The sequence below is a fragment of the Choloepus didactylus genome, chromosome 2 (genome assembly GCF_015220235.1).
Source record: "Choloepus didactylus isolate mChoDid1 chromosome 2, mChoDid1.pri, whole genome shotgun sequence".
Lineage (NCBI taxonomy): Eukaryota > Metazoa > Chordata > Mammalia > Pilosa > Megalonychidae > Choloepus > Choloepus didactylus.
This window is the reverse complement of record NC_051308.1, coordinates 99,591,404-99,616,702: the sequence shown is the minus strand read 5'-3', so window position 1 is coordinate 99,616,702 and position 25,299 is coordinate 99,591,404. Positions and strand designations below refer to the sequence as shown.

Genomic DNA, 25,299 nt, shown 5'->3' with positions numbered 1-25,299 from the left:
ACCATACAGTTTTATTCTAGTTAATTTGTGTTAGTTTGCATCCCAGTTTGGATTGACTTGATACATTTTCTTGTGAGTGTGCATGTGTATGAAAGAGGGAGGGAGAGTGAGAGAAAGAGAGAGAGAGAGAGAGAGAAGCAGAGAGGGAGGGAGAGTGATAGAAAGAAAGAGAGAGAGAGAGAGAGAGAGAAGCAGAAAGGGAGGGAGAGAGAGAAGCGGGCAGGAGAGGAAGGCGGGGGGGATACTCTGATATCATTTGCAGTTTAGTTAAAAGTTAATTTCGACATGGGTGTGGAATTAACAAACTCCACTTTCTTCTCATTTTTGATTCTTGTAAGATCAACTCAAATCTCTCCCAGGAAGAAAAGGCTCAGCTTATGGATCCACAGTTCTCCATTGTTATCCCAGCCCTAAGGTCATCTTCCCCAATGGACCAAGAAAATAAGGTAACACAGATGGCTGGAGAAATCGCCTATGACCTGACTGCTTCTACTCGGGAGTCAGAGTTCTTAATTTTTCTTTGTAATTGTATCTATATGCCCTTGAAAAAACAAAATAAAAAGCATACCGCTCCCCCACAATTGTGACTTAGACTGTGTAAGGCCCCCACTGAGATTTAAAGAAATAATAGTGATCGCTGGTGAACCAAGATGTGTCCTTCTTTTCAATTAGGGAGACTCCCATAAAACTTCAGAATCTTTCATCAAGACCAAACCCTGAGAGCAGGGTCTCATCCATGGTGCAGCAGCTAACACACGGTAGGCACTTACCCTGTGATGGATGCAGGACTAAGTGCTTTGCAGGTATTAGCTCACTGGTCTTCGTAACCCGCTGTGATACCTCCATATACCATCTCTGCACTGTAGATGAGGAATCAGTGGCTCAGAAGAGTGAAATAACTTTCCCAAGGCCATACAGCTAGTAAGTGAAGAAGCTGAGATTGAACTACGTATGCTCACTCCAGGACTGTGCTTTGGGCCACTGTGCCTTCCTGCACGTGTTCAATGAAGTTGTTGCTGAATAAAGGTAGAAACAAAGGAGAGGATGCATGGATGGGTGGATGGATGGATGAATTCTTGCTTTCAAGGGAGAAATCCTTTTTAAACCAAAAGGAAACCCACCAGCACTCTAGCAGATCAAGCAGTGTGAATGCTGTCCATGTCTTACTGTCTCTAGATATCTAGCACCTAGTACCATGCCTGAAAATAGAAGTTTCTTAAGAATGTTTGCAGATGAATGTTGCATGAACAGGAGCTAAGAAAGAAGAGAGGACACATTCTCTTCTACATTAAAAAGTTTCCCGCCACTGATGAAGATGTAGATGATTACAGAACTGAGTCTTTGACTTCAATGTTTGTCAACAAACTGTTTTGCTACCTTTGCAAAATGAAACAGGATAAAGCAGAAAAAGAAAGCTGCTTCCATTAGATGATCACTGCATTATCATCAGCAGGGCTGGGTATGCTGGACTTGGGGTCGGAGGCCTCTAGCACAGGAAATAAGGGGAAAGAGCAGATGAGAGATGGCTGGTTGGAGGGAATGTTCTGGAAGAGAGTGGCTAGGAACCCCTGGGAGAGCCTGCTGGAAAGTGGAAATATGTCGTGGGTGGTTTAGCAAATCCATATGAAATGGTAAAGGCAATAGAAGGCCAAGAGAAGAAGAGGGTCAGGAAGGAGAGTAGAGGAGAGGAGGGCGAAAATGGAGGAATAACAAATCAACAAATATTTCTGCCCAATTCAGGACAGAATCTATTTCTAAGGAATGTTTTGGATAATTACAGGGAAAGCAAAAAATGCCAAAATCCAAGCAGATTTTGCCCAATAAGGGATTTCCAGCCACTTTACCCTGGGCTCCAACTACCCCTAGAGTCTTTGGAGTCAGTCTAAAATTTCTTGAATGGAGCTTTAGATATGCAGGGATATTGGAGTTACTAAACCTAGATGGGAGAGTTTGCCAGGCCCATCCATTCATCCAAAAGCATTTATTAGCTTCTATAAACTGGGTGCTATGCTAGATGTTAGGTGTCTTGTCCTTTTCCTCTGACAATAGAGATAGCAAAGAATAAGATCCTAGTCCCTCAAGACATTTGCTATCCAGCAGGAGAGATGGACAAGGAAACTGGCATTGCAATGCTGTGTGACAAGGCTATGTGACAGGCTGCTATCAGCATCCTTTGGAGGAACACCTCACCAGAGGCTGCCAATGGCTCAGCAAAACCCACGCTCTCCTCCTCCTCCAGGCACACGGCTCAATCACTTTTGCAGCCTTCTTGCCAGTGGGAATTTCCACGTGACAGAATTCTAGCCAAAAGACAGTGGGTGGAAGAGACATGAACCACTTTCAGGCCTGGCCCACAGAAGCTTCCCTCTTGGATTCTCTTTTTCTCATTTCCCCTTCCAGCTGGCTGGAATAGAGACAACAAACCCCAGGGAAAGCTAGGTAGTCATGAGCTGAAAATGGCAGAGCCTTCATTGAGCATAGAAAAGAAGAGTCCTCTAACCTGAACTCCCTCCCAGGTCTTTTAGGTGAGCAAAAATACAAATTTATTGTACAACTTCAGGGTTTGTTATAGCAAGTTGCATTAGTTCAAATGCTATGATACAGACACCTAACCCTGCTCTGCAGGCTTCTTTGGGAAGGTGAAGTCCATGCAGAACTCTGAAGGATAACAGTTAACTAGGCAAACATGAGGGGAAGAGTCTCATGCAGAGGCTCTCTCTGGAAGCCGGAGATGGAACCAGGGCCAAGTCCAGTGGGGACTGGTCTGAGATATAGGCCTACTTGGTGGGGTCCTCCTGCCAGCCTGGCCTAAGAACTCAACCCTCTCTTCCTCTAGAGCCTCAGCGAGAGGCAGAGGCAGCTTGCAACATGGGGTGCATAAGCCTGGCAGGTGGCAGGGCCTGAGCAATTACAGATGGGTGAGGGAACGCACAAAAAAATGGAACTGCCTCTTGAGTATATGTCTCATGGTCTTACATTCACACTGCCTCCTCACTCTTTTTCTCCATAGTCCTAATAACTGCCCATCCATAGATTACATTTAAAATTCTGGAAAATTGGGGGAAATAAATCAGGGAGTCACATATTCTTCTCTGCTCCATCCTGGCTAGGCATCTGCCTTCAACCCTGTGTGAAAAATTCTTCTCCAGCCCCAGGACTCTGCTCTGATTTCCAAGCAAATCACAAACTTCCCTTCCACAAAGGAATTTCATGGTGAGGATGCCGAGTTCCCAGTGCCTTCCTCTTCGAGAGACTTTGTCAAGACTGGGCTCTTCTCTTGAAGTCCATCTTGGAAGAGGGTTGAAGACCCCTTTAGCCTTATGTTTTGCTGCAGTCATTCTTTCCATTCATTCCATTCATTCAAAGCTTTGCCGTCAGCTTCAACGCCCCTGTTGAAGAAACATCCGTGTCCCCCTGATTCCCCACCCACCATCCCCACTTTTGAATAAACAACAGTTCATTTGTAAGAGGTTTTTAATTTCATCTTGGTATGCCACTAAGCAGTGGAATCAGGATCTCTATTCACTTTCACTCACACAATATCTGCTACATTCTCCAACTGATCTCTACCACAAGAAACCTGTGGTGCGATACAGCATCTGTATGATTCTCATTCAGCAGACTGTTTGGGTTCCTTGGTGGTTTGCATAAATTATAAACAAGAGCACAAAAATCACACAACATAGACTCTACCAGAAGGGGACATGTTCCCTCAGGCCTTGCAGATCATGAGGGGGACACCTCGCTGTGTCCTGAGCTCCAGTGGCATCCCCAGGAGAGAGGCTGAGGCTGTCATGGCCCCTCTCAGAGGACGAGTCCCCAGCTGACCCTCTGTCTTCCCCGTCTCCTCCCTGCTGTTTCCCAGGAGACTTCCTAGCACAGAAGTATCCCATTCTAGCACCATGTTTGGAGAACAGGATGCAGAACTGCCCCTGTGTACAATGGCTGCTGGGTCTTCTGTGCTCAGGGTCAGGAAGGTGACCCAGAAGGGAGAGCCCTGGGTTTCTGTCTCTCCCTCCATGAGCTCCACAAGGCTGTTTAGACACAGATCCTCTAGAGTAGGGCTCAGCAAGCCTTCTTTGCAAAGAGCCAGGCAGTACAGATAGCAAATATTTTAAGTTTTGTGAGCCACATACAGTCTCTATTGCATATTCTTTTTAAAATCTTTTATGAATGTACAAACTATTCTTAGCTTGCAGGCCATAAAAAAACAAGCCAAAGACTACATCTGGCCTGCAGGCCGCAGCTTCCCGACCTCTGCTCTCGCACTGCACAGTGCCCTCCCGCAGCCCCTCAGCCTTCCTCCCTTCCCCACTTAAGGACTCTGACATGGCTCTGAGCTGCCCTGAGCTGCTCTCTCTGCCGGCCCAGGCTTTGCAGAAGGGACCGTAGCAGGTGGAGCAGCTCTCCTGCACTGCGGCCCCAGATATCCTCCCCTTTGCCAACTGATTGGTCTGGCTGGATTCTGAACAAATAGCAGATATTAGTCTCACTCCTGCTCAGGTACCCTGGAGGTGAATTAAGCCTTGGTGCTTCCCAGTGAGGTAGGTACAGGCCATCAGCCTCTTCCTGCATCAGCAGATGCTGAAGCTCAAGAGCATAACCGACTTTCTTAGCACTGCCCAACAGCCGTGCATCATGATTTAAAAGAAAGCCCGTGAACCTGGGCTTTAGATGTTCTAAGAACAGGATCAGAAGTTATTCGTTTCCATCCAAGCCCAGTGATTCAAGCCCCACAGAGAGCAAGAGCCCATGAGAGAACACTGTCAGCCACAAAGAGTTGCTTTCCACACCTCAACAACACTATCTGAAAATAAAATTAACTCAAGCACTCAAAGCTATGGGGCTAGATGGAGCAGCCCTCTCTGCCCTGCCGACGAGTCTCTTCAAACTAAAAATAAAGTTTATAAAAGTAAATTATCTCATTTTATAACTTAAGTGCATCAAGCATTTCCTTAAATATAGTTCACACTGAAAATAAAGTTACTTTTGCTGTACAGTTGGTGTCTGTTATAATTAGGAATAAACTTTGATGATAAAGGATGAAAGGTTACACACACATACACACATCTATCTACCTGTCTGTCTGTCTATGGGCATATAGATGGATGGACGTATGCACCTCTTGAAAAGAGCTTCCCCAAAATGGTGGGAAGTTGTTAGGAGTCCCTAAGTATCTAGTTTGCATGAGAATGTCTATATTAAAAATCCCTGTCCTTAATGATAAACACATCTTCATATCTAGCACTAAGACTCTTATTAGAAACATTAAACTATGCAATCCATTGTGTATTCAGTCTTTGGAAATGCCAAGCTACATCATATCATTATACAACAGCATCCCCAACAAAACTCCCTCCCCAGCCCACCTCATCCCTGGCCTCCCCATCCTAAAACCAGCCAACCCCTCACATGTGGTTGTTCCATTTGGGAGCCGAGCCACAGAGCTCTAAGGGAGGACTCAAGAGGTGAAGTAAGAATTCTGCATGGAGTACAGGTGGTCAATGGGGTTTCCCACTCGGGACTGCAGGGACCCGGCTTCTGAGGTTGCTAGGAAACAGTCACCCAGGTTACTGAGGGAAGTGTCGTCACTATCCAGGTCATGGAAAAGGGGCTCAGCACCTGAAATGGAGATGAAACACTGGCGTGAGGGTCTGGAAGGAGTGACTCATTTCCATGCTAGAAAATCCTACTGAATGCAACAAGTGTTGCCTAAGCACAGCCCTGTGAAGCTTTCTACTGATTGCAGGGGAAGGGGTGGAAAGAGGGGCAGGGGGGATCTACAAAGGGAAGGAGGAAGAGGTATAATCCCTGCCTATTAGATATTTATGGTCTCTTTCAAGGGCCTGTATCTAAAGTGCAACAACTGAAAACAATATAAAGTAGCACATGACAGAGTGCTAAGCTGAGTACAATATAAGCAAATGTCAGGATGTCTAGACAATGAGTGTGGGGAGTTGGCAGGAGATGCAGGGGCAGAACTCCTGCAGGACTTGTGCCTCAAAAACGGTTCTTGAAGGAGGAAAGGTAAGAAAACAAACATTGGCTCCGCCACCAAGGCTAACAAAACAACCCGTGATGTCAGTTGTCCTTTCAAAACAGCAAGGCTATCCTGAGTGCCTGCTGCATCCCCAGATTTGTACAACTGAATTGGAAGGAGAAGCCAGGAGGGCAAATTATGGCGCAGCTGAGAGCCCACTGTGACTAGAAACTGGAGGTATGGGACATTTTGCCTCCACTTCAAATAAATGAGAGAGATGAAAACTGGAGTTTATGAAACATATCATCTGGCTTTGATTATCCATTTTACTAAAGGATTCATCACAGGGGTCGTTTATGCAACAAGACCCCTGGGACTCGGAAGATTTAAGGATTTACAAAAAACTCACGTGCCCTGTTTTCCTATAAGTGTGGGGTGAAGAATGGCACAGATGTTACACATGTTTTCTAAGGAAGCAAAGAGAATGGAGTCACTAGATCCGGCACACATGAATCTATGCGTGTGTGAATGAATGAAGCTGGTCAACAAAGTCCTTGCAAAGGTACAGAACTTAAATGTTTGTTGAATGCATTAAGTGGGAAGGTGAGAGTGATTTTTAACAATAAACAGAATTTTTTTTTTTAAGATGAAGGCAAAATGGAAGTTTGACAAAGTCTGCAGGCTGAGGTGTGGGTCTCTGATACTAATGTCTTTGAAGGCTCCCTGAAGAAAACTTTATTTTTAGCCACCAGGGTTACATTTACTCCAAACTACACAGTATAGAGTAATGCATGACACAGGCCACTGGCTTTCTCTGTATAAAAATGCAGTGGCCTACATTTGTCCCTGAGGTTGAACTTGAGCCCTCCATTCCGCACGCCCCACACACACCAGGTCCCCAAGCCCCAGCTGTGTCTGTTAGCTTCAGCTGCAAGCTGGACAAATGTGGGAGGCTCAGCGACACACACACCCCACATGTAAATGAACCCGTTTGGTCAGAGGGATACTTTTCACTTTAAAAGGTCAGTTTACGTTTCATGATCTACATTAGAATACCTGCCAGTATCCATAGTAGGGTAGGTCAATTAGAAAAAGGTGTTTTATGTGCTTTTATATATATTTTCTCTCTTTAGGTAACTGTTCACTTAATGGAAGCCTTCTGCCTGCATCAACATTGCTACTGCTTGCAAACAGGCAAGTGTGCCACCTGGCACGAAATGCAAGACTCGTGAAATTCAATAACAAACAGGTCTGCAATGAAAGCACAAGCTCCTATTTAAACTAACAAATAAGTTTTGAGAAAGAAAAAATGGAAACACCATTAATAAATATGCTTGGTCTTTTTCCAATAGCCATTTTTTAGGTGATTTTAGCATTATTTTATGGGGCACTTATCCTGCTTTCGGCATTATTTTATTGGGGCGCTCAATCTGTCTGGGGGCTTCAGTGCCCACAAAGGAACTGTGTGGATGTACTGGGGAGGGAAAGAGAAACCCATGCAAGCAAGTAGGGAGCGGTCCCTGTGGGGGTGGAGTCCCTCTTACCATAGGGGTGCATGTGGTCTCCAGGCATCTGAGGTGGGGTGAGGCCCTGTCGGAAGGGGTCTGAGCTGTAGACAGTCTGCTCGATGGCCAGGAGCTGCTGTGGGGTGGGCAGAGCAGTGTAGGGGTTCATGATCCCTTCCATCCCAGCACTCCCGCCACCGTTTGTCTGTGCTGTGGGACAAAGAAGAAGGCAGGTCATTCTCATCATGCAGCCCAGCGTCCCATGCTGGGCAAGAGGACCTCAGAACATCTTCCAGACTCTTCAACCCCCTGCTGCTGGTTCCCTCCCAGCACTGGCCTTTGCTGGTGCTCCACGGGAGAGAGGAGGGGAGATGCAGGTCACAGCAGTGCAGGGAGCCCTGGACTTGCAGCAGGATGTGCCAGGTCCGAGAGCCCACTGTTGCCCAAACATGGGGACCTCTTTACAGGCTGCTGAAGTGTCCTGCTGGCATGCCGCTTCCCTCCCAGAGCGGGTGATTCAACAGCATAAAGAAGCCACAATGTCTTTTATGATGTATCCTCAGCAGGCACACTCCAGATCCACCCCATTTAGTGTGGGAGGGGACCACTCAAGGGCAAGCCATGGACATCAGGTGGGGATAATCACTGAGGGCTGTCTTGGAAACTGGCTACCACACAAACTCTGTGACTCTGACAAGATAATTTTACTTCCCTGGGTCTTTCCTCCTTTATAAAATGGAAGGAGATGAGGTGATATTAGGGTTTCTAGCCTATGGCCCAAAGAAGGCCATCAGGGATCACCAGATAGGGATGGGAGAGAAGCAATTGAACTTTGGGCACTTCCTTGAAATACATGGCTTGAATGAATGGTGCTGATGCTATTCACAGGTTTGGCAGCCACTGGAATGGATGATCTAAAGATCCTCCCAGTGTTAACCACTATTAGCCCGTCAGTTACAACAGAATTGTGACATTGGCCCAGCCGACCTCAGAGAGCTGAGATCACATGTGACTGGGCATATGCTGCTTTGTCACTACAACATGCTATGCTCACAGATAGAATTTTATGACAGAAAGAGGATTCAGTTCCTGCCTCCACTTCTTGCTGTGGTTCTCTGAGCTCACTTCCATCAACTCTCAGAGACTCCACTGCCTTATCTACAAGACTTTCTCCCACCAGTCTCTGCTTTCTTAAGTCTACCCCAGAAGCTATCCTTAGAATTCTCTAAAGTCGGTCCTGAGATTTTTTGGCCTATATGGAATTCACTTGCTTGACTCTTCCTAAAGCCCTCTCATACTGTGAACCTCTTTGAACTGTACTGGGGTCTTGTGAGACAGAGCTAATAGGCATTACGACCTCACTTTGGGATGCGTAGCCTGAGGTATAAAGAGATGGAAAGGCCAGGCCCAGGTCAAACAGCATTCACGGTAGAGCTGAGGGCAGAATTCCAATCTCCTGACCAGCTGGCTGCCCTGCCCTTTCCCTACATCTATGTCCTGGTTTCATTTTTTTTCTCCCCTGAGCATCTATATTGCTGCTAAGATACTGTTTAGTCTAGAAGGTAAGAAGCCAAGGGAACTCCTGGCTGCAGGAGGTAGTAAGCCAAATGCTAGACAGAGCCTGGGTATGGCCCATGCAAAGTCAAGGGGCTCTGTTGTGTGGACTGAGAACCATTATCGTATTCCATGGCTTAGAGTGTGGTCCATATGGACCAGCAGCAATGGCATCACCTGAAAGCTTGTGAAGAATGCAGAATCTTGGGGCCCACCCAGACCTTCTGTATTAGAACTTGCACTTTAACAAGATCCCAGGTGACTCGTGCACACATTAAAGTGTAAGAAGCACTGCTCTAAGGTGCAAATGAACCATCAGGGAATTCTCCTGGATGGGTGGATTGGGAGGCATATCCTTTTAAAGAATGAACTTGTTCTATATGATTCTTTTTGTATTATTATTTTTTTTTTCTTTTAACTTCCTTGAAGGCTCCCAAAACTTGTCCCTCTTTACCCCCTCCCAGTCCTCAAACCACCTCTTTTAAAAAACAGAGGGTACCTGTCAGGTAGGGAAGGGTGGGGCAAGGCAGCATGGCCTAGTGGAACTTAGATTCAGGAAGAGAGCTTCCAGGCCCAGCTCCACCCCTCACTGATCTGGGAAGTCTGATCAAGACTGTTTGTTCATCTGTAAAATGGGGAGAGTAACCTGCTCACCTCAGAGAGTGGTTACTGTAAGTCAATGTAACATGAAGGAGAGTACTTTGTGAACAATAAATTACTCAACAAAGGAGGGGGTTATTATTTTACTCTTTTACGTTATCTAGGGTAATGAATTAAATTAACCAGCCCAGACAAGGATGACTATACAGGATGAAAAAATGGAAATATCTTTGACTCTGCACCTAATCCTGATTCTCCTGACACTGTGGCAGGATCAGGACAAGGAGGCTTTGGATAAGTTTGGAGCCACCTCCAAGCAGCAGATCTGGGCCAGCCACTAAGGTGCCCTCAACCCTCTCACAATGTCCTCATGGCTCAGACCTCACTTCAAGGTCCTATCCCTCAAAACAGGTGAGGACTGGGCATCACTGAATCCAGAAGTCTCATGCAAAGAGCTGGGTAGCTGCAGGCACCTGGGAGGAGAGCCTGGACTCCACAAGGAGCAGCCGGGAGGAGCACCAGCTTACCAGAACTCAGCCTCTGGGTGTTCTGCTGATCCTGCTGCTGCTGCTGCTGCCGCCGGGCCAACTTCTTCATCTGATGAGAAGAGAACCACAGGATTAGAAGTCAGGTGGTCTGCTGCAGGCTCACCAGGTAAGGAGGAAACAGGAAATGATGCTTTCACAGGGAAAGGGCTTGTTTGTAAAGCAGAAGGACCATTTCCCTAGTTTTAACTCAGCAAAGGAGCCACGCTTGAGGAGCAACGCCTCAAATTAGATGCACTGAGCTGAAGGGCTTCTCTACTTTGCTGAGGTGGAAAGACAGCTGGCTGGGAAGCAATGGTGCAGCCTGATGTAGGGACAGGGGGATTTCCTCTGAGAACCTGCTGCATATATTGTGACTGTTGTATGTGGAGCAGTAACTATGTGCACTGTGGAGTCTGTGGATGAGTGTTCAGGCCTAGCTCTGCCTGAATGTGGAGCAAGGGGCTGCTGATGGGGTGTGATTCGGAGAGTTCCGGGAGGCTCATGCTCCCAGACACCTCCCCGACCTGTCAGCTGGCCCTGGCATCTGAGAAAACTACCATGAGATTCATGCCTCTGGGTAAAGAGCTTGTCTCCCAAAGTAACCTGCTGACACACAGATACTTCTTTAGGGAAGGAACAGTTTTGACTCAATGTTCTTCAAACTGTGTTCTTTGGAATATTAGGGTCCCACGAGATGTTAATATATACTCTGAGTATCTAGGAAACACTAGACTTTTTAAAAATCAAACAGATTCCTTTACTGCAGAATTTCTCAGAGCTTTTAGCATGCTCTTCTGCTTTATGAATCCATAGAATATAGGACCTCTCAAACTTACTTAACTATGGAGTCCTTTTCTCATGGAAAGCCCATCAGCAGCCCTGCTCCAAGGAATTAAGTTAGAGAAATGCTGCTTTTGCCACTAGCAATCATGATCAAATGGTGTGATATGAATTTATTGCCCATTAATTATCAGGGCCCTTGAGAAACGGGCCACAGGTCACGTGTTTTTATGGGTAAGAAAAAAAGGTCTAGAAGATAGATCATGGTGGGGAATACAGATCTTGGCAGGATCGAGAGGAAAATATGATGGTATGGGCATATATTGGTGGGGTGATGGGCACTGGGGAGGGGTGAGTAAAGGTGTCTATTATACCAAGTCATAATGTCTCAGACCAGTCACAGGTATGCACTTTGGGTTTCTGTTTGAAATTGTATTTATTTACCGTATTTTTCCAAACAAACCATCTCCCTTCCCTGTCCTCCCTTCTCCCGGTAACCTACTTTCTCTCTCTATGAATTTGCTATTTCTAGTCCTCTTATAAATGATATCCTACAATATTTGTCCTTATGTGCCTTGCTTATTTCACCGGGCACAATGTTTTCAAGGTTTTTGCATGTTGCATGCAGCATATCTCCTAACTTCCTTCTTTCTTATGGCCAAATAATATTCCAGTGTGTGTATGTGCCACATTTTTGTTTATCCATTCATTTGTGGTCTTTTTGAAAATTTCAGAGGACTGTGGCATCAGGGTTAAACAAATATGAATCACAAGTGCATGTTTTTATTGAAAGACAGCTATTCATACATACAGCTGGCCAGATTCACAGTGACGGCCACTAGGAAAATAAGAGCCATTTCACCAAATCAATTGCTGCTTGTCTGTACCCTTCGGCAGGGCTGCTGCGGCTGAGACGATTGCTGATTATGTTATTTGTGAATCGAAAGAACTACTTTATCTAATGTGTTAGGAAATCTGGCCACAAGTAGAATGTCTCTGTGTTGCTATGATGCCAGCAACTCAGAGACAGACGTGAGTTAGAAGCAGATTACCTTAGCTCTCTGATTCTGGAACCACACCTGAACCACACGGACGCTCAGCCCCGTCTCTGCAGCCAGGGTCTCTCTCACCTTGAAAAAATTGAAATTAGAAATATAGAAACATCAACATCCCAAAGTAGGTGGCAGGGCCTTTCCCACGTAGTGCCAAGCAAGCAAAGAAAGGAATAATCAGTCATTCACATATGTCTGTCCAGGAGATGTTTCTGGGTTTCTCTTGTGCTGGAAATTAGACCTGTAAGAGGCTGTTAGACATGAACTATCGTTTTGCCCTTGCTGTAACCCACGTATTTAAGCTCACCTGCTTAAGGAAAACTGAGGGTGAAATGACTTTACAAAAATAAATGATTCTCTTTTGCTTTTTTCTCTTGTCTAAATTCATTCACCTCAATTTTTTGTTTTGTCCATCACAGCTGTACATGACTTTGGGTGTTTAAGGAATAATCATATTTGCTGCTATCCTGGGTGAGCCCTGCCCAAGGAGAACAAGATGGGGACTTCCTAGCATGTGACAGAGCAAGGCAGACAGCTCTCATGCAGGCAAATGCACAGAGGTCATGAGGAAACAGGATAATGAGGACACAGATAAAAAAGAGATATGTCTACATATCTGCCCTCCATACAGGCAGACAGCAAGTGGGCTGGCAAGGTGGCAAGAAGGAAATAGGCAAGAAGCACAGGCTTCTGAAGAGTGGGCCTGAGACATACTGCTGCTTCTTGGTTAGGTTCTGGGGAAGAGAAGGGGTTGAAGGAGCTACTTGAATAAATAAGTGATCAGAGTCAACTGGAGGCCTTAGGAAGTACTTCAGCTTTATCATGCCGCTCAGGCTGAGGTTTAGGAGAAGTGGGATGGTTGGACAAGCTTTTAAAGCACATCCTTCTGCTAAGCCAACTAAAATAGTGTGCACAGAGGCTGCACCTCCACCTGGTGAAACTCTATCCGTCCTTCAGAGGCCCAGCTCAAAAGCCACCTGTTCCACAAAGCCCTGCCTGATTCCCCAGACAGAAATGACCTCTTCCTTCCCTCGGCTCCTGTGATTCCTGACTGGTCCTTCTATTACAGTCCTCAGAGCTTTCTCCCAGTGTTATGATTAAGTGTGCACACATCTCCCCACCAGTGCCCTGGAAGCTGCCCGGGAGCATGTACTTGACACAAGGCCATACAGAGGCTGGGAATTCAGCACATGCAGCAAAAGCATATAAATAAATAAGGATATCATTTTGTGTACGTGCAAACCTACTTTGTGTGTATTTCACTTTCTCCCAGTACCTCCCTCGGAGGCTGGCAGCAGCCAGAGCAAGGAAAGGAAGAGTTCTGTAGTTGAATCTTTTTAAAGGTCAGATGTTGTGACAGACTGCATTACTGTTCAGCAAATATCCACACTTTCCTCTCCCGCTCCATGGGAGGTGTATACTTCCTCACTGCACCCATGTTGGGCCTGGCCACTTGACTTGCTTTGGCCAATGGAATGTGATGTATGTGATATCATCCAAGCAGGGACTTTCAATGGGTTTGCCCAGTTTGACTTGGCCTCTCACCCTCCACTATCCACAGGAGCATGGCAGGCCCAGATGGCCGCTGCTCCTTCAGCCTGCAGCTCTGATTGAGAGACAGGTGGAGAAGATCTTACTTGAGCTCAGCTGAGCCAATCAGCCCACAGCCCAGGAGCAAGAAATAAATGTTTGCTGGAAGCCACTAAGATTTGAGTTGTTTGTTGTTACAACAAAAGTTGGCTGATACAGATATGGACAGTAGAAAAATGAAGCTTTTTAAGAAAATTTATTTCCTCCATGAATTTCAATAAAGACCTTTCTTTTCTTTCTTTTTATTGTATAAAAGACAATATGGCAGCATATGGCAGGCAGGCAGTAAATGGAAAGTATACAATAAATGGATGCTGCCTTTTGTGGCAGGGACTGCTAGCTGTTCCTGATATCCATTCTCCCTTTCTCCTATTAGTAATTGAATCCTCAAAAGTTAGCAGGGCACAGGTCACTCTGATGGATCAATTTCCCAGCCTCCCTTGCAGGGAGGCTAAATTTGGGCCAATGCATATGTGTGGAAGTGATGTGAGCAAACTTCTAGGTCATGTCTAAAAAGGCAGCTGCTTGTCCTCCACTTCCTCTTCCTCCACCGTGGTGCCTGGAAAAATGGTGACCACTGTAGCAGTGCCTTGGATCCATGTGATGGACAACAGAGCTGCCCCACCAGTTTTGGACAGCTCACTTCTGGACTGGGACTTAAGAGAGAACTAACCTCCTATTGCATTAAGCCACTGCATTGTCTAGATTCTGTTATAGCATCTTGGTGTATCCCCCAGCTGACACCTAATATTCCCACTGCCCTTTATGAAATGGGAGGTGTGAACAAGGGGTCAGTTGGAGTGGGGATGCATGCGTAAATGCACAAGGAGAATCTACTGCATCCCATCCACAGCATCAGTGCTTATCTAGAGTCTCCAAGAGGACTCGAGGCCACCTGCACAGGTTGTGTCTGAACAGCCTCCCTGACCGCCCTGCCCCCCAGGTGCCCACTTACATCCCCAGTGGAGTCCCGGGTACACACACTAATGTGGGGCTCGATTCCCTTTCCTCCCTTCCTCCCTCTTGTACCTTCCGGCACGGCTTGGAAGAGACTTCAAACGAAGCCTTGAATGCTCTCCTCTGCTGGGTTGTCAAGATGGTTCTGGGGCGCTTGGGACGCTTATGGTCCTTACCATCCTCGGCAGCTCCTTTTCCTGCCCCATGGGCTGACTTGCAAAGACTTTCTTCATCATCGCTTTTGCCTAAAAGAAGCAGAAAGCTACGTGGTGAGCCCCTAGAAGCCACTTCCTAGGACTGTATGTTATTCCATGTTCCCAAGCTTTATGGATGAAGGCAATGGCCTACGTGGCATGATCTGAAAGCTTCATTACAGCTCAGGACTTTATCACAGACTGGTATTCTAGCTCCACATTTACCAGCTGAGTGACCTTGGGCAAGATACTTAACTCTCTGTGACTCGATTTTCTCATTTGCAAGCTTGGGATATGAAAGCTCCTGCCTCACTGGAGGAGCTTCTAAAATGAGCTTCTACCGAGAAGGCCCTCAGAATGCTGTTTGGTTCATAATTAATGCTTGGTAAGAGTTGGTTATTAATATTATTTCCTAGCTGTCATTTTTTTCAAGACTAGACCTAGAGAAGTGACGTACAACTTCCTAAGTTTTATGTCTGAAATTCTAGCCCCTGCCAGGAGGTAGAAAATATTTCCATTTAAAAGGTAGAAACAGTATTAGATTACCTGCAGGTACAGATAATGAGAAAGGACAGATAATTAGTCAATATTGCTTGTCTATAAAACAAATAACTCTATTAAAGGAACAGTGTAACAAGTGAATTACTTCAACTATAAGCAGTGAGCAATAAAAGGAGTAACTTTTGAAAAAATAAAGCCACCATCTTTCCCAGGCTACCTCTTCCATCCTATAGACTTCACACTCCCAGGAAGATGTTTCTAGAGTCTGGGAAATAATAGAATTCATTGTATTTAGGGCATTAAAAGCCTTAGGTGGGTAGGTGCCCAAATTATCCACAAGAGCACCTCATTTATTTCTGGGTCCTCAAAGAGCTCACCTGCCCTATTGCCCCCAGTGGGAAACCTTCACTGCAAGGGCTTCCCCCAGGTCCAGTCCCCTGATTCTGGTCCCCTCTGTCCAGCTTCAAGAAAGCCAGGAGGAGGGGACACACCGTGGGTGAGCTGGCACCTCATTCTTCACCTCCCACTCTCTGCTCTAAAGGATGCTCACTTGCATAGGCTGTTGCAGTTTAGGCTTTGGTTGAGTTCTAATATATGGAAGGTTTTCACCCTGGCCCTCTGCCAGATGCAGAAACTCTTATTTTATCCAAAAGGTCAATAGCTTCTTTCCTCCATGAGCATTTAAAAATACAGTCTGACCATGAAGGGATGCTTGCCTGTGCGTTCCTTAAGGGCATGAGCTGTGATATAGAGAGACTGGATTTAGGTATCCCTAGGTTTCCACCCCAGCTCAGCTCCTTGTTACGAGCACAGGGCTATGAAAGTTATGTCACGTTACTGAGCCTCGGTTTCCTCATCTGCATAGTGGAGACAAGAGCACCCACCCAGCAGATGTGGGAGGGGTCCTGATGTTATGTGCAAAGCAGCTAACACAGTCCTGGCACACTGGAGGCTCTGAATAGATGCTGTAGTAAGGATGCCTTTTCCCTCCTCCTCATTCCCTACCATATACTAATAAAAGAACCAAAATATTAAAGAAGAGAATTAAAGCAAGAATCCTGATGACAAAGGGTAGCTACTCCGGCATCTTCAGCTCTGAGGCTGCTCTCTTCTAGAGGGTAATATGATAAGCATTTATCAGTCATACCTTGCTGGGAAGAGGTTTTAGGATCTTTCAAGAAGGAGGTTTTCAAAATGTCAAGGAAACAATAAGCACTTCAGAATGAAAAGCCCAGAGAAGTAAGACCCCACAAAGGATACAATAAGGTAGAAAAAACAAAGCCACTGAGGGCACAGATTCACCCCTGCTAGGCTCTATGCATCTTGTTCCTTGATGATTCCTTGTTATGCATTGTTTTGCATCCTCCAAAAGGATACATTGAAGTCTTAGCCCCCAGTATCATAGAACGTGACCTTATTTGGAAAGAGGGTCTTTGCAGATGTAATTAAGTAGTTAGGATTAGGTCACCCTGGAGTAGGGGGGCTCCGAATCCAGGTGATTGGTGTCCTTGTAAGAGGAGGAGGGAGACAGTGAGACCACCACGTGAGGACAGAGGCAGAGGAAGGCCAAGGATTTCTGGGAAGCCAGCAGAAGCTGGAAGAGGGGAGAGCCTGGCCCTGCTGACACCTGGATTTCAGACTTCTAGTGTCCAAAACTGTAAGAGAACAGATTTCTGTTGTTTTAAGCCCCTTGGTCTGTGGTACTTCACACATCAGCCCTAGGAAATTAACACACTCCCCAAAGCCCAGTCCTTAATGAGGCCAGTAATTCACTCTGGTGGTGGATGCTTCAGGGGCAGAAAGATGCTCCTTTGGACAGGTGATCCCTTCAGTGGCATTTCTGAAGAGATGGGGCTGACATCCCCTCCTCACCAGGACTGTGTGGATCTTCTGCAAGTTGGATGACTATAAGTAGCTGAGTCTGGAACAAATGAGTGAGGAGTCCACATTCTGGAATACATATTTTTAATAGATCTGGATTATCTTCAGAAACTTCATGTTTTATACCAGGTTTTTTATAAAATGGTGTTTGCAAATGCCTTATGAAACCAGTCTGATTCATTTAGTTAATCTTCACATAGTCTGATGCAAATAACGTACCTAACAAAAATGTGAAGTCAAAAATAATGCTAGATTTTGTGAAAATGTCTCATATATGTTGACAACCTTTGTGAAAGCAATGTGGTATGATACAAGCATGGGCCTTGGAATCATAGAAACTTGAGTTTAAGTTCTTCCTTTGCCAGTTACTTTGTGTGATTTTGAACAAATACTTCAAGACTCAGTTTTCTCATTGAGGAAGGTAATAGTGTTGTTGGAATTAAATGAGATGATATATGTGAAAGGTTTAGCACTGACTAGAAGTATTAGGTGCTTAATAATTATTATGATTATTATTCCAACATAAAAGAAGTATTCTTGGTACTAGATACATGTTTTTAGCTAATAAAATTTGTATGTTGATGGGATCTGAATTAAGGTTTTACAAAGCCAAGGCTTCATTTCTCTCTTTCTGCAGACATGGCAAGTCACATCATGCTAGTCATCCTAGTTAACACAGAGAGTCAATTTTGTAGAGTGGATGTGAGTGTTTGTAATGGGAGAGAAAAGGAGGGAGAGGAAGTTGGGACTGATCCCAGAAGGAAAGTGTAATTTCTGAAATTTGTTCAGAGCCCAAGAGGCAGAATAGCTGATGGCCTCTGGTGTCTTCCTACTGACATCACTGTACTCGCCTTGACTGGGATACAAAGACACAGGGGTACATTCATATTTTAAAACAACTGCTACTCCATTGTGAAACAATAGAGAGGAGGGGAGAAAAGAACCATCTCCTAGGCCAGCTTGTAGCGTCCGTTTTTGGAGGATACAGAGTGCACCACAGACGCTGCTCATCCATTCTCTCCACACCCCTGTAAGGAGAGAAAGTGTAAAACACGTTTGTTTTCAAGCCAAAGAAGAAGAGGAGGAGGAGATGGTGGGGGAGGAGATGGAAAAGAAAGAGGAAGGGGATGAGGGGGGAGAGAGAAGAGAGGAGGAAGAGGAAGAAGACAATGACGAAGTAGTAGTAGGAGGAGGAGGAGGAGAAGGAGTAGAAGAAAAAGAAGTAGTAGTTGTTGAAGCTGTTGTTTGTCTCTGGAAAACAACTGCTGTTGTTGTGATACATTTTCTCCCTCTAATGCCTCTTTTCGCTGTTCAACAGCTCACTCTCCCTTCTATCTCTTCAGGCCCCCATTTTGCAGCACTTCATGCTCTAGATCATGTAGAAGTCCAGATAGTAAATATTCTAGTATTTGCAGGATATACAGTCCACAGCAATTCAACCTGCCATTGTCAACCTGCCCTAAACAATATGAATGGGCAGGACCGCATTCCAGTGTAACCGTATTTCCAAAACAGGCAATGGGCCTGATTTGGTGTGTGGATCACAGTTGGCTGACCTCTGCTCTAGACTTCTCCTGACCTCCTGTTCTCCCTCAGAACTTTCATATCCTGGGCCACATTCTTTCAGGCTCTGACTGTAGAGGCAGGAAGCACTGATAATCTGAGACACCATGAAGTCTAATTATTGGCCATGGTTCAATGAGTTCTCTCCCACAGTTAATAACGTGCATTTAACAGGAAGTGCCTCCACCCCAGCAGTCACCAATGCAGGTATTTCAGGTGTCCTGGCAGATCTGGGTGAGAGGGGCTCTGGAGGTGGAGAGGTGGAGGGGCCTACTTGCACTTCTCAAAGGTGCCAACAGGAATGTGAACCATTACGGACCTCACCCAGCTTCCCTCTTCTGTGTTGTAAATATTAGGGGCACAATGGTGAGCTCTGACTCTCTTGGGGAATTTCCAGGCTGCCCCTGCAATGTGCACTGAGGTTCCCACCATCTCTTGCAGCAGGGCCAGGCCTGCCTGACCCTGATCCCAGCTTCCCCTGAAAATAGGCAGTGCCCAAAACAAACTTAGCAATTTGTCCAGTGGAAAGTAAAGTTCTAAAAGAGCCAGGAGATTAATCCCTGAATCTCAGGCGTGTTTGGAGAGCAGAAGACAAGAGAGAAAAACCTTAAAGCAGCAGAAAAGTGGGAGTCCAGGGAGAGGCAGCCCCTCTCCACTGCCAGAGGCTCCTACACCCAGATGCAGGACAGAGCTATTCCTCATAATTTAAGCTGACACCCCTCAGTGGAGATGAAAGGAGCACCACTTGCTGCTCTCTGGCAACAAATGTCAGCATCCCTGGAGGCCATTTAGACACAAACACGACATAAATCTGGTGGGGAAGTCCAGAGACGAAGTCTCCGCACACAACCTACCAGAGTAAGATGAATTTGCTTGGCACTAAGTTTGAACATGTTTCTCAGGGTCTTTTCTTTCCCCTTTCTTGTAAAAAATCTGGAATGGTTCAGGGCTGTTCCTCCCACTCGTTTATGACATAAGCAATCGCTGATGAAAGCCCGAGCCATGCTTTATGGCCCTGAGACGGGGCTGCACTACCTGTGGGGGGCCTCTCAGAATCATTTCAGGTTGTTGGAAAAATCCCAACGGCCCATAAACGGGGCAAGAGATATCCGAGCTCAGCCCAGGAGGTGAGGGTGAGGGAGGGGACCACAGACCTCGTGCTAGGGAAGGGAGAGGCAGGAAGGGCCCAGATGCTTCCCAACTGAAGAGCCTCATAAATGTCCTTTAGGCCGGGGGAGTACAGAAGAGTCTGGGATTTGTTGTGGGTGGAGGGAGGAGGAAAAGAAGTAAGGGAGGGATTTATGAAGACGGGATATATAAAAAGCTATTTCAGCCACTGCCTTGTGTTACAGGATCGGAATTCCACTCTCCCTGAGAATAGCAGTGGTCAACTCTGGATGCAGTAATCTCAAAGCATCATTTAAAATCCAAGAGGCAATAAGTGTAGTTCCCTAGAAAAGGGACACGTGACATCTACACAGCTACTGCTTTGAAACTCTCTCATACAGTTCTTCAAAGAAGTGTTAACTCAGACCAAAAGTAAGTTCCCATAAAAGATGTGACTTTGAACTTGCTCATTTAATCATTCACTCAGTAAGCATTTATTGTGGACTCACGTGTCAGGCTCTGTATCAGGATAATAGTGGGATGCAGAGATGATGAAAACCCAGCTGCAGCTCTCATCAGAGACCTCAGACTGGTAGAGGAGAAAGATTTAGCACTAAAATCATGATAACTCTGCTTAGAGAAGCTAGGGGAGGGGCTGGGGAGAGCCACACAGTGCAGATGGTCATCAGAGCTGAAAATGAATCACACAAAAGATGAACAGGAGTTGCCAGGTAGAAAAGAAGAAGGGCATTTCATTCCAAGAGAACAGAATGTTTAAAGGCATAGAAGCAGGGCATTTACTTGGGAAAGTGAGGCTCATCAAATATAAATTCTCCTTAAATAACACTACGCACTCAGAAATGCTCTGTGTACTTTGAAGGGATAAAAAGAAACAAAAGATAGCCCTTTCCTCTTAAAGAATAGAAAACTGAGTGTCTTAGTTTCCTAGGGTTTCCATAACAAAGCAACATGAACTGGGTGGCTTAAAACAACAAAAACGTATTATCTCACAGCTCCGGAGGCTGGAAGTCTGAAATCAAGGTATTGCTACCTCTGAACCCACTTGGGAGAATCCTTCCTTGCCTCTTAGCTTCTGGGGTAGCTGGCAATCCTAGACGTTCCTTGGCTTATGAATGCATCGCTTCAATCTCTGCCTCCGTCATAACAGGGCATTCTCCCCTTGAGTCTGTCTGTCTGTCTCTGTGTCCAAATTCCCTCTTCTTATAAGGGCATCAGTCATATTGGATTAGGGCCCACCCTAATCCACTTTGGCCTCATCTTAATCACATCTTCAAAGACCCTATTTCCAAATAAGATCATCTTCATGGAAACCTGGGTCAGGATGTGAACATGTCTTCTGGGGGGACTTGATTCAACCCAGAACAGAGAGTTAGAGAGACTTGACATGCATGAAACAATAAAGAGTGTTTATGTAAGTTCTGCATGCATGGTAAAATCATAAATAAAAATGTGGGCATTTACAAAAGAAGGACATCAGAGAGGCCAGAGAAGTTAGTGGAGGCAGATGGTTTATACATAAGGAAGAAGTGGATTTGGAAGACTAGAGGGGAGGAAGCATGTGTTCTAAAGAAGCCTTACACAGACCAGAGGGAGGCAAGAGAGCATCGTGAGGGCAGGGGAGTTAGGGTTTGGGTTTGAGCCTCAGGCAGCAGGTACACATCTGGGGGTGGGGGGAGAAAAGGCAGGCTGAGAGGCCACTTGGGGATGCCTACAAGGGACCCTGATGCCACCAGTGGGGTTCTGTGGCTAGAGCTCCATGGGGATGCGTGGAGCGGAGCACAGGGCACAGAGAATGCTAAGGCACAGGCACCCACTCCTGGAAGAATAAATGGAGAGGACTGTGGGAAGGTGGCAGAGTAGGGAGCTCCAGGACTCAGACCTTCCACCAAAACAGCTTTCAAACAGGCAGGGCTGTCTGAAACAATTTTGAAACCACAGACGACAGAACACTTTACAGCATCCAGGGAAGAGGCTGACAAATTACAGTAAAGAACCTTAATCTGCTCTCTCTGCACGGCGGCTACCAGCTCCCAGCATCCACTCGCGGCAGGCTGCCAAGGGGTCCAGGCCCTGGCTAGCTTGCTGGTGACAGAAAGGGACATGAGAGCCCTCTTCCCCAAGACCAGGGGTGGGCACAGAAAATCACTGCTTATGGACTTGGTTTTTTTGTTTGTTTGTTCTGTTTGTTTGTTTTTGCTCGTGGCTTTTGATAAGCACATTTGGATTGCTGGGGACCTGGTTCTGAGAGTAGCCACTGTTTCAACCTGCTGGGCAAAGGCAGCAACAGCCATTATTTCAACTCTCCCTGGATAGGGGCACCAGTGGTGGAGGCTTAAAGATGCTATGCTTTCTCAGAGTTGCAGGGGACAATTAGCTGAAAGGCTGTATTTGCTGAGCTGACCAGGAAAGTTCAGTTTCGGAGAGCTGTTGAAGTTCTTGGCAACCTCCCTGATGCCCTCCCCAGGGTACTTGGAGCCCACCTGTGCCCCCTTCGTGGATCCTTGGCCCTGTTTTGGCTGAGAAAGGCTGAGTTGAGAAAGTCCTCAATAGTGTGGCCTCCTCCCAGAATTTTTCGTTCAGGAAAAAGCAGCTAGAAACAATGAATGGCGTGTAAGAAACTACAGAGGCAGACAGCCTGGAGCAAAGGCCTGCAAGGCTGCAAACACCCAGGAGAGGGAGGTCTGTCTCCTGGGAAACAGAGGGAACAACAAAACTGTAACAGTGGAACTCCAAAACAACTAACAAACAAAAATCCAAGACAAAACACAGTCCCTGAAAGACAAGGAAAATCCTGCACACGGCATTTGCCTTGGGCAGACCTTCCTGACAGGAGGCAGAGGCTCAAGAAAATCTCTGTCTTATCACCAGCTGTTTACAAAATGAAGAATAAGACATTTCAGGAAATAAATGGCAGAGTTAACATTTTAAAATATTAAAATGTACAGTGTGCAACAAATGAGTACAAGACAAACAATGAAACAGGAAATGATGGGCCATCCAAAGAAACAGGATAAAAATCCAGAAAACACTAACAAAGACCAGAATGTGCACATACTAAATAAAAGTGTTTAAAAAAAGTGATCTTAAAAATGCTCAAGGAGAAGATGGCAGACTGGTGAGCTGTAAGTTTTAGTTACTCCTCCAGGAAAGTAGGTAAAAAGCCAGGAACTGCGTGGACTGGACACCACAGAGCAATTTGTCTTTGGGCATACTTCATACAACACTCATGAAAATGTGGAACTGCTGAGATCAGTGAAATCTGTAAGTTTTTGCGGCCAGGGGACCCGCGCCCCTCCCTGCCAGGCTCAGTCCCGGGGGAGGAGGGGCTGTCAGCTCCGGGAAGGAGAAGGGAGAACTGCAGTGGCAGCTCTTATCGGAAACTCATTCTACTGATCCAAACTCCAACCATAGATAGACTGAGACCAGACACCAGAGAATCTGAGAGCAGCCAGCCCAGCAGAGAGGAGACAGGCATAGAAAAAAAAAAATAACACGAAAAACTCCAAAATAAAAGCAGAGGATTTTTGGAGTTCTGGTGAACACAGAAAGGGGAAGGGCGGAGCTCAGGCCTTGAGGCGCATATGCAAATCCCGAAGCAAAGCTGATCTCTCTGCCCTGTGCACCTTTCCTTAATGGCCCTGGTTGCTTTGTCTATTAGCATTTCAATAACCCATTAGATCTCTGAGGAGGGCCGTTGTTTTTTTTTTTTTTTTAAATCCTTTTTGCTTTTTCTAAAACAATTACTCTAAGAAGCTCAATACAGAAAGCTTCAAAGAATTGCAGTTTGGGCACGTCAAGTCAAGAGCAGAACTAAGAGAGCTCTGAGACAAAAGGCAATAATCCAGTGGCTGAGAAAATTCACTAAACAACACAACTTCCCAAGAAAAGGGGGGTGTCCGCTCACAGCCACCATCCTGGTGCACAGGAAACACTCCTGCCCATCGCCAGCCCCATAGCCCAGAGCTGCCCCAGACAACCCAGTGTGACGGAAGTGCTTCAAATAACAGGCACACACCACAAAACTGGGCATGGACATTAGCCTTCCCTGCAACCTCAGCTGAATGTCCCAGAGCTGGGAAGGTGGAGCAGTGTGAATTAACAAAGCCCCATTCAGCCATCATTTAAGCAGACTGGGAGCCTCCCTACACAGCCCAGCAGCCCAGAACTGCCCTGGGTGGACGGCACTCACCTGTGACATAGCACAGTCATCCCTCAACAGAGGACCCGGGGTGCACAGCCTGGAAGAGGGGCCCACTTGCAAGTCTCAGGAGCCATACGCCAATACCAAAGACTTGTGGGTCAGTGGCAGAGACAAACTGTGGCAGGACTGAACTGAAGGATTAGACTATTGCAGCAGCTTTAAAACTCTAGGATCATCAGGGAGATTTGATTGTTAGGGCCACCCCCCCTCCCCGACTGCCCAGAAACACGCCCCACATACAGGGCAGGCAACACCAACTACACACGCAAGCTTGGTACAACAATTGGGCCCCACAAGACTCACTCCCCCACTCACCAAAAAGGCTAAGCAGGGGAGATCTGGCTTGTGGAGAACAGGTGGCTCGTGGACGCCACCTGCTGGTTAGTTAGAGAAAGTGTACTCCACGAAGCTGTAGATCTGATAAATTAGAGATAAGGACTTCAATAGGTCTACAAACCCTAAAAGAACCCTATCAAGTTCAGCAAATGCCACGAGGCCAAAAACAACAGAAAATTATAAAGCATATGAAAAAACCAGACGATATGGATAACCCAAGCCCAAGCACCCAAATCAAAAGACCAGAAGAGACACAGCACCTAGAGCAGCTACTCAAAGAACTAAAGATGAACAATGAGACCATAGTACGGGATATGAAGGAAATCAAGAAGACCCTAGAAGAGCATAAAGAAGACATTGCAAGACTAAATAAAAAAATGGATGATCTTATGGAAAGTAAAGAAACTGTTGACCAAATTAAAAAGATTCTGGACACTCATAGTACAAGACTAGAGGAAGTTGAACAACGAATCAGTGACCTGGAAGATGACAGAATGGAAAATGAAAGCATAAAAGAAAGAATGGGGAAAAAAATTGAAAAACTCGAAATGGACCTCAGGGATATGATAGATAATATGAAACGTCCGAATATAAGACTCATTGGTGTCCCAGAAGGGGAAGAAAAGGGTAAAGGTCTAGGAAGAGTATTCAAAGAAATTGTTGGGGAAAACTTCCCAAATCTTCTAAACAACATAAATACACAAATCATAAATGCTCAGCGAACTCCAAATAGAATAAATCCAAAAAAACCCACTCCGAGACATATACTGATCACACTGTCAAACATAGAAGAGAAGGAGCAAGTTCTGAAAGCAGCAAGAGAAAAGCAATTCACCACATACAAAGGAAACAGCATAAGACTAAGTAGTGACTACTCAGCAGCCACCATGGAGGTGAGAAGGCAGTGGCACGATATATTTAAAATTCTGAGTGAGAGGAATTTCCAGCCA

At 45.9% G+C, this 25,299-nt stretch overlaps 1 protein-coding gene across 1 annotated transcript in view; it reads right to left on the bottom strand.

Moving 5' to 3' along the window:
- Window positions 1-3,472: 3,472 nt before the first annotated feature.
- The window catches only part of LMX1A (LIM homeobox transcription factor 1 alpha), a 171,398-nt gene continuing 149,571 nt past the window's right edge, over window positions 3,473-25,299 (bottom strand). Inside the window, exons 5-9 of the mRNA XM_037813190.1 lie at window positions 14,618-14,790; window positions 11,999-12,076; window positions 10,167-10,236; window positions 7,525-7,695; window positions 3,473-5,622 (exon numbers count right to left, since the gene is read on the bottom strand). Coding sequence (XP_037669118.1) covers window positions 5,462-5,622; window positions 7,525-7,695; window positions 10,167-10,236; window positions 11,999-12,076; window positions 14,618-14,790 — 653 coding nt within the window. The 3' untranslated portion in view covers window positions 3,473-5,461. The remainder of the gene's footprint in view (window positions 5,623-7,524; window positions 7,696-10,166; window positions 10,237-11,998; window positions 12,077-14,617; window positions 14,791-25,299) is intronic.